We start from the raw sequence: 9,244 nt of genomic DNA, 5'->3' as shown, positions 1-9,244 counted from the left end.
GTGGCCAGGGACGTAAATGCTTCTCTTGACCATCATTCTTGGAACATACTTCTGGCTACATCTCAAAGGGAAAGGGCTGGCCCACGAATCAGCAATGCAGAGACTAGTTGAGAGGAATGCTGCAATTCACTGTGAAACAGCTGGGCAGGTTCCAGATGATGGTGGTGCAAATGATGCATGCATATTATCACATACCCAGTAAGGCTGGTCAATCTGTTGTATTGACTGCATCTTTGTTGCTCAAGTTCTTCAGTGATGCCTCTTCCAGTCAAAGTGCTTGATCCTGGTAGCAACTACCCTCAGCTTCATTGACCTCTTCCCTGCTGACCTGTACCCTGGTTATTTAGTCAAAGAGAGACTTAAGAATCTTGATGACGTTGCGTTCAGCTGTAACTCAGTTTCTCTTGCCTCAGGCCAAAGGTACTTGCAAGGTTAAAGAGTGGGATGTGGCTGCAGGATTCATTCTGGAGAAGGATGCAGTCAGGCTACCCATTTACAGCACTAATGACAGGTCATTTCCAGTGGTAGGATGAGAAAACTATTCTGATGACAACATCATCTTTTTCTTGCCTCCTTGTGGTTCCCTGAGACCACGCAAAAGGAATGTGACCCTAGATATCATACCTCTCCCAACGGTGCCATATGGGGGCTCATCGTTGTGGGCATTTTCCAACTGGGGTTCTATACCCAGAGAATGCGATACCATTTTCAATGGTCAACACATTCTAAAATGGCAAGATGTTGTCGCAGTTACAAATGGTGGAGAATGATGTGGCCAATGAGGGTGGCCACAGATGAGAAGGAATTGAAGTTATTTGATCGATGGGAGTCAATTTTGTTCTATATGCTAGTTGCGCCCTTTGCAGATATAGCTTGGCTTTATTGGAAGTGGCCAAATACAACGTTCCATGGTCTTCACAGAAAAATCAGATTCCCAAATCTATGGATGAAGGGCACGCGAGAGAATTCCATAAAGAGTCCACACGAGGTATATTCTTTACCTTGCTTATCTTGCTTAATACTTGTACAAGAAAAGATTTTCCATAAAAGATGAATCAGCTCCTTCAATACTATCATTCATAGCCAAATTAAGAATCGAATGTAGTTCATGTAGAAATTCAGAAGGAAGCAATTAAGAGCAATATCCAATTTTTGTCTGCATTATATCTGCATCTGAAAAAATTACAGGAAGAGCAAACATAGGACATGATTTGTGTCTAATTGAGTTTCGGTAAATTCCAAATGACTCATTTACTAAGTCTGAGCTGCTGAAGCATACATGATTTAGGTCTAATTGAGTTTCAGTAAATTCCGACATTAATTTTACAAATTCTGAGCTGCGAAAGAGTCATCAATTGTCGATCAGCTTCTTCACAACTCCTTCAAAGATCCCATCTGAGCCAAAGTTGCAGTTGGACAGTCTAGGATCGACTCGACCGGGCAACTGAAAACAGAGAGAGAAGTGTCCGGATGGACAGAGGTTTCCTGTTCTGCTCTCAACCACCTGCCCACTCGTGGCAGTCTCTCCTTCAATTAAGACCTCGCCGCTCATGTCAACTTCCCAACCAAATGCTGCAGCATCCGAAAGGAAGTTTCAGAGATATTCTTTATTAGAATGAAAATCCGCAAAATGGAGAACGCTCAAAACTTAATAATTAGCTTTTTGACCTATAATACTGAGGTTTTTCTCAGATCATCAGAAACTTACTTTGATCTCTTCTGACCCCTGGAAGTGACACCTGGAACAGGTAACAGTCTTCAGACTCCGCAAGGTTCACACGCCAGGTGGTGGATCCTGTAAGCCTCACGTCCGCATTCCCAGCCACTCCGACTCCGGCACTACAGGTGGCTGCAGCACCATGATATTGCCCCTCCGACGTACTGAGTGGAGAAAACACCACCCTACCATCAAGTTGAGCCTTGAAGTAGGTGTCGCGTACTCCAGAGAACCATGCCGACGTGGAGGGTGAGCCTTCGTGTGGAACCATTCGAAGAGGCTTTACATCTAGAGCCACATTACTCTTGCATCTTCTTCGGTGAGAACCACCAGAAGGCATGAAAAAATGAGACTGTCCATCTGAATGCGCCTCCCTTGCTACCACTTCATAAAATGATTTGTCGGTGACATAAGCAGGTAGTATGGCCGCGTCTTTGTCAAGAATGAACTCCTGCAGCCCAGTCAAACTCTTGAACCTTGCAACTACCTCTTCCCTGAGGAAAGAGGTGCTCGGGTTATCAATGAAGACGACATTGTCTATCGCCATAAACCGCTCCTCGACAAAAGACCAAGGGTGCAGGTCAATTGGAAATAGGTCAATGAACCGAGGGTAGTTGCTATTAGGACCGAGCACTTTGACCGGAACTGTGTCACTGAAGAATTTGAGCAACAACGATGGGGCCAGCACAACAGATTTACTGGCCTTCCTGAGTATGTAGTAATATATGTGCATCAGTTGCATCACCAGCATCTGGGACCCGGCCAGCTGATCGGGAGTATACTGTGGCAATCTCTTGCGTATTCTCTGCATTGCCGACTTGTGCGGTGGCCTTTCTTCTCTGAGTTGAGGCCCAAAGTATGTCCCAAAAATGACCGTCAGGAGTAAGCGCTGGTCATTAGTCATCATGCCTTCGCCTGCAGGAGCAGCAGTGGATGGCGCAGCAGCATGCACCGGTTGAGCCATTTTCAATCAGACTCTGCAGGACAATACAGCATCAGTCTAGGAGCAGGACATCAGCAAGAACACCTATAATCTTTCTTAGACTCAACAATCACAGTAAAAGTTTGCTTGACAAATGAAAGAAATGAAATTGTTGAACACTACATTTCAAAGTACTTTCGTTGTACAAGTATATCGTGAAAGATTGACTAATTGTTTCACATCATGTGAATAGATAATTGTTTTTTTCATCATTCTTCACACACAACTTCATGAGCACATCAAAATTAACCAAGAAGAACAAGAGGGCAAAGTGGCAAACCTGTAAGTACGAAGAACTTGGTTTGATGCTTTGGACCAGAGTAATCTTTAGAGCATAGACACTGGATGGTGAGTGAAAGAGTTGAGTGTGGCCAAAGTACTCGCACGAGGCGAGCTTTTATAGTGCTGGCTTGCCTCTAAGGGCTAGTCTTGCTATTCAACAGCTTTCTCGATTCACTTTTTGTTTAAGATATTTTTTTCCTTCTTCGTTCGGACAAATTTGCTATTAATCCGAGAAAAGAAAGTTATCCATACGGACCAATGCTAATGAGAAGACAATTAAATATAACTTACCCATTAATACATTGGTTCTTATCTCCCATTGCTGACTAAAACATGGAAGCCACCTGTTTGTTATTAGTATAACATATTAGGTCCAAATGAGGTTAGATTCGGTCAACCATGTCAACAAAATCTACAAAATCCAGAAAGTCCTTAATTTCATAAACCAAAATAAATAGGTTTCATACTAATAAATTCATTTAATGATAAGCCCATTCTATTGAGTAGAATCGGATATTTGTTTCTATTCTTGGTAAATCAATTTAAATGAATTGCTTACATTCAATTCTTCCAAGCATGCTTTGTTTTATTACGTTAACGGGGTTGACTCGATCATTGTCCAGGGAAAGACCAAGGGTGCGTTTGGGAGTGGCTTTGCCAAGCCACTTTGGGCACTCAAAGCCCTTTGGGCTAAAATTTGGTGTTTGGGAAATTATTTTGCAAAGATGATTGAGGCAAAGCAAGCCTTTGGAAGGCTAAAAGCCCAAGGCAAGTAGGAGGTTGCCTTGGGCATTCAGCCTTCTCGGAATGCTTTGAGAGGCTAATAAATGATAAATTTTCTTCCATAAATATCCTTACTAGCATTTCGTTTTTCCGGTTTTGCCCTCATAACTGTTCACCTTCTTCTTCGTTGAGATTGGCGAGCGAGATTGCGAGGGGCTGACGACGCGCTCAACGACGGGCTCGACGGAGGTCGGCGTGAGGCCGGTGTGGTCACGGCAACCGTCGCCGGCCAGTGGCATGACCTCGGTGACCCTCGGGAGTCGCGTCGCCGCGACCTTTAGGTCGCGGCGAGTTCAGCAGAACCTCCGGCGACACGAATCCGGGTCGCCGGAGGTCGCGCGACCCAGTGCCGGGTTGCGGCGACTCAAGCGACCCAAATCTCGGTCACGGTGAGGTTGTGCGACCTCCGACTGGGTCGCCCGAGTCACCGAGACCCGAGATCTAGGTCGTGGAGTGGCCGCGACCGGATCGGGTTGCCCAACCTCCGGCGAACCAAATGGGTCGTCTAAGTCCGGAGAGGTCGAGGGAGAGGAAGGCGTTCCCGCAAGCGACGACGACGACGGTGAGGGCGGCGATGGATGGAGCGGCAGATGAAGGAGGACTTGTGGTCTCCGGCGGCCACGTGAGGTCTTGCAACTTGAGACCTCGGCCGCCGGTGACAAATTTCTATCACCGACAGCCCCTACCCTTTGCCGGCCAACCATTTATTTTTTCTTTTTAATTTTTTTAATTTTTATAAAAGTCCTTTGTAAATGTAAATTTTTCCAAACACCATTTCATTTAAAGGTACTTTACAAGGGACTTTTAGATTACAATTTACCAAACGCAATTTGCATTTTAGAAAACTCCTTAACCTCAAAGTCCTTTGCATTTTCCCAAAGATTTTCCCCAAAAGTCCAACCAAACGCACCCAAAATAGAGCATGCAAACTGTAAGGTAAGGTCAAGGTGTAAATTTGTTGTGCCAATTAACCATAAAAAGTAATGGCCAATGTAAGTAAATAACTATACAAGGTATAGCAAAATAAAACCAAGCATAAAAGATGTATTCGAGAACGATAGAATTCTAACAAATGAAAATGACAAATATGACGCTCAAGTTTTTTTTATTTTTTTGGTCGAAATGACATTCAAGTTTAATAACATGTTTTTCCAAGATTTTGAAAGCCCATTGGAAAAATGCAAAGCAGTTTAGCCTAAAAGATTTTAGGTAAATGCAAAGGCCGTTTGGTAAACTATGCTTTGAGAAGCAACTTTGAGAGAAATGTCGTTTGGTAAAAAACACATTTGAAAAGCTCACTAGGTGATTAATATTAGTTTTTTTAATTTTTATTTGTTTAAAATTGAAAAAAAAAAATAATGTATGCAACTTTTTAAATATAAATTTTGACAATAATAAAAAAATCGAATACATACATTATTTTTTGTAAGAAAAAAAAAACCAAACCCTTCACCGAAATTTTTTAATTTGCATTTTCTTAAAATTGAAAAAACCTGATGTATACAACTTTTTAAATATAGATTTTCGCAATAATGCTAAAAATCAAATACATAAATATAATTTTTTTTTTTAAAGACCAAATTCTACATCAGAATTTTTAACTTTTTAATTATTTAAAATTGAAAAAATAATGTATGCAACTTTTTAAATATTAATTTTGACAATAATACTAAAAAAATCAATATATATTAAAAAGACCAAATCCTTCATCGAAATTTTTTAATTTTAATTTTTTTTTAAATTTAAAAAAGTAATGTATGCGAATTTTTAAATATAAATTTGAAAATAATGCTAAGAAATCAAATACATATACATAATTTTTTTCTAAAAAGACCAAACCCTTTGTTGGAATTTTTTAATTTTTTTACTTGTTTAAAATTAGAAAAATAATGTATGCAACTTTTAAATATAGCCTTTTGACAATAATGCTAAAAAACCAAATATATAAATAATATTTTTAAAAAAGACCAAAATATATTTAATTTTTTTAGCATTTATATATATATATATTTAGCATTATTTTGGCATTTAAAAAAATAATAACTAGGGCAAAAATCAAAACTTTGAAGGATGAGTAAGGATAATTTTGGAAGAAAAAAATAAGTTTTCTGTATTTGGCTAAATGTTGAAAGCTAGTCCCTACTAGTATTGGCCTTTCAGCCTTCCCAATGCTTGACTTTCACATGAAAGATATTTTAAAGTGATTGTCAAACAGTCCAACATTTCCCCAAAGGGCTTTGGAGGCTAAAAGCCCATTGAGAATGCTGAACCAAACGCACCCTTAACCTACCCATCTGACACCCCAAGTGAACCATGGTACATAGCTTGACACTAGAAAGATACCCATATCATTATTTATCAATAATATTGGATTGTTCTATTTGCCTCGAGCATATACTAAGATAAAAGTTGAATCAGCTCTTTCAATACCATAATCAAAGAAGAATTTAGAGTCAAATGTAGTTCATTATGGACAATTCAGTAAAAATAATTATTTGCAATTGTATTCCATATTTGCAGTGGAAAAGGTATAAAGGAGCAAACATAGGACGCGATCTATGTCTAATCAAGTTACGGTAACTTCCTACATTCTTTCAAAACAAATCCCAAGCCGCCCGCAAGTCATCAATTTTGATCTGCTTCTTCACAATTCCTTCAAGATCCCATCGAGCGAAAGTTGCGCTTGGCACGTCAGGATAGACACAACCGGGCTGCTGAAAATGGAGAGAAGTGTCCGGAGGTGGACAAGGGTTTCTGTTCTGCTTTCAACCGTGTTCCCACCTGTTGCAATCTCTCCTTCGATCAAGACCTCGCCATCCATCTTGAATTCACAGATAAAGGCTGCAGCTTCCACAAGGAAGTTTCCAAGAAATTCGTCAATACATATACATCACCATGTTAATCAAAATCAACCAAACGGAGAATACTCAAAATTTAGTAATTAGCTTCTTGACCTACAGATATTGAGTTTTTTTTAGGCCATCGGAGACTTTGATCTATTCTGATCCTTGGAGGTGAAACGTTAAACAGTGCAAATGCCTTCGGACTGCGCAAGGTCACACGCCCGTGATGGATCCTACAAGCTCCACTTCCGCATTCCAAACCACTCCAACTCCAGCACTACAGGTGGCAATGGCACCTGTCGTATTGAGCGGAGAAAACGCCCCGTTGATGTTGCATTTTCTTCCATGAGAACCACAACAGGGCACGGAAAAATGAGGTTGTCCCTCTAAACGCCCTTCTTGTGCTATCACTTCATAGAACACCTCATCGGTGACATAAATAGGTAGCTTGGCAGCATCCTTCTCGGAACGAAATCCTGCTCATTGTTAGCTTATTTTGCTGCTCAAGCTGGGGCCTCAAGAGTGATTGCAATTGAAGCCAGTGAGAAGATGGCTGGTGTAGCTACTCAGGTAAAGTTTCACCTGTCAGTGGATCTCTTGTTAATTTTTGTGCCGCACCTATTAGTTTTTGCAGAACACTTTTTTATCTCCCTTGTTGAATTCTCCCACTTTTTCCATTCTGCTTGATCATTGCAGATTGCAAGAGACAATGGCCTCTGGCGGAGTGGAAGACCAGATGGATGTAATGATAGTTGCAAGGCGTCATGGAAGTTGTTCATAGCATGGTTGAAGAGCTTGATAAATCCATACAGATCCAACCTCATTCTGTGGATGTGCTAGTCAGTGAGTGGATGGGATATTGCTTGCTATATGAGTCCATGTTAAACTCAGTCCTTTATGCACGGGATCGATGGCTGAAGCCAGGAGGTGCCATACTCCCTGACACTGCAACTATAGTAAGTTGTTTTATTTTTTCCATCTTAAATCCGTATGCTGCTATTTGCTGCTACAGAGGTTTATGTAATTATCTCCGGTTTCTTTCCAGTTTGCTGGGATTCGGAAAGGTGCAACAAGTATTCCTTTTGGGAAGATGTCTACAGTTTCAATATGTCTTGCATTGGCAAGGGAAATTGTCGAAGATGCTGCTCGATATCCTATAGTTGATGTTGTGAATGATGGTGATCTAGTCACTGATGCAGTTGTTCTTCAGGTTAGTGGGGAATTCCTCATGTTTATTTTTAAGGATATGAAGAGTAGTTTCCTAGTTCATAGTAATTTATTGCACGGAGGGGAAAGTGGGGTCCATATTTTTTGTCCGTCTGCTTGTTTTGCATCTATTTCTTCCTAGTCTGTCTCACTAATCCAACTGCAATTGTTTGATGAGCATGCTGATGGAGTTAGCTATCCCTCATATTCTGTTCATGTTCCATTTAGCCCGTCCAACAAAGCTAAATAGTCTCCTTATCTCACGAGTTGCAGCGATGCTGCTATCTGGGCTGGGATCGGATATCTTTTATTTGCTCTCTCTCTCTCTCTCTCTCTCTCTCTCTCTCTCTCTCTCAACTTATTATTGATCTATGGCTTTGCAATGGTGGCTTTTTATTTTGCTTCAGGCTTTCGACCTTGTTACAATGAAGCCTGATGAAGTGGATTTTACGTCAAATATCGAGATAGTTCCCAAATTGGCTGGTCTAGCAGACAAAGATGGCAAAACCGACCTGGTGCTATGGAGTTGTATTGTGGTTTGAGACTGGGTTTACCAGCAGGTTTTGCAAGGATTTTCCAACCGTGTTATCCACTTCCCCAGCTACCCCTAAAACTCATTGGGCACAGACGATCATGACGTTTCGTGAACCTATTGCTATGTCATCGAGGAGGCCCTGTGCTGACAGGCTTGCTCCAGTTGGTACTGATGCCTGTCCTGCCGAGAAAATTCAGCTTAAGAATAAGCATAGCACGTGCTCCTGAGCATCGCAGCATCGACATATCCCTGGAGGCTGTTGGTATTGACCTGGATGGTAGGAAGAGAAATTGGCCCGTGCAAATATTCAATCTATGTTAGCAGTTGAATTTGTTGATTTCCTCAAGATTTTTTTTTTTTTTTTTTTTTGGTCGAGATTTCCTCAAGATTCACTGGCCTTGTTCTCTCTTCTTGAAGCCTGGAAGGCTTGCAATTTTGTCTTTATAGTACCAAACACTTGGATCATTTTAGTTTTTCTGTTAATTGCTCGAAAAGAGAGTTGTTAATTGGGAAAATGTGAATGCCTTTCTATTCACGGGCATATAAGACCTTGTCGATATGAAATTTGAATTTTACCAGCTTTATATTGACTCGATGTTGATCATTCCGGTAAATCTCGATTGTAACCACAAATACAAGTCAATAACTTATCAATCAATTGCGCAATTGCAAATGGTATGTAATTTTTTGTGATTCCATAGATTTTTGTTGTCATGGCTCGATAGTTGATATCAAATAACATCCTAATGGCTTTGGATAGTTATTTGTTAAATTGACGATACAACAGATGTCGATTAATCTAAGAGTAAGCTGGAAACCTTGTTTCATGAAATATTTGATTTAATGTTGGCATATCAGTTTATCTCATTAAACAACATAGTTGATTTAAAATCATG

General features: G+C 40.5%; 2 protein-coding genes across 2 annotated transcripts; one reads left to right on the top strand and one right to left on the bottom strand.

The window, feature by feature from the left end:
• Positions 1-1,351: 1,351 nt before the first annotated feature.
• LOC104416986 (increased DNA methylation 3-like) lies at positions 1,352-2,681 on the bottom strand. Its single transcript, XM_039299892.1, has 2 exons — positions 1,709-2,681; positions 1,352-1,572 (listed from the first exon to the last, which is right to left on the bottom strand). Exons 1-2 carry the CDS (start codon positions 2,679-2,681, stop codon positions 1,352-1,354), a joined length of 1,194 nt encoding a protein of 397 aa, XP_039155826.1.
• Positions 2,682-4,260: 1,579 nt separating this feature from the next.
• Positions 4,261-8,943, top strand: LOC104455938 (probable protein arginine N-methyltransferase 3). The gene is given in 10 exon segments (XM_039299891.1): positions 4,261-4,386; positions 7,055-7,177; positions 7,304-7,361; positions 7,364-7,563; positions 7,653-7,686; positions 7,689-7,732; positions 7,734-7,817; positions 8,221-8,322; positions 8,324-8,545; positions 8,547-8,943. Coding segments are annotated over 10 exon segments (1,116 nt in total). The 3' UTR covers positions 8,670-8,943.
• Positions 8,944-9,244: the final 301 nt, after the last annotated feature.

This window comes from Eucalyptus grandis, chromosome 8 (genome assembly GCF_016545825.1).
Source record: "Eucalyptus grandis isolate ANBG69807.140 chromosome 8, ASM1654582v1, whole genome shotgun sequence".
Taxonomy (NCBI): Eukaryota; Viridiplantae; Streptophyta; class Magnoliopsida; order Myrtales; family Myrtaceae; genus Eucalyptus; species Eucalyptus grandis.
This window is presented reverse-complemented; position numbering and strand designations above follow the sequence as displayed.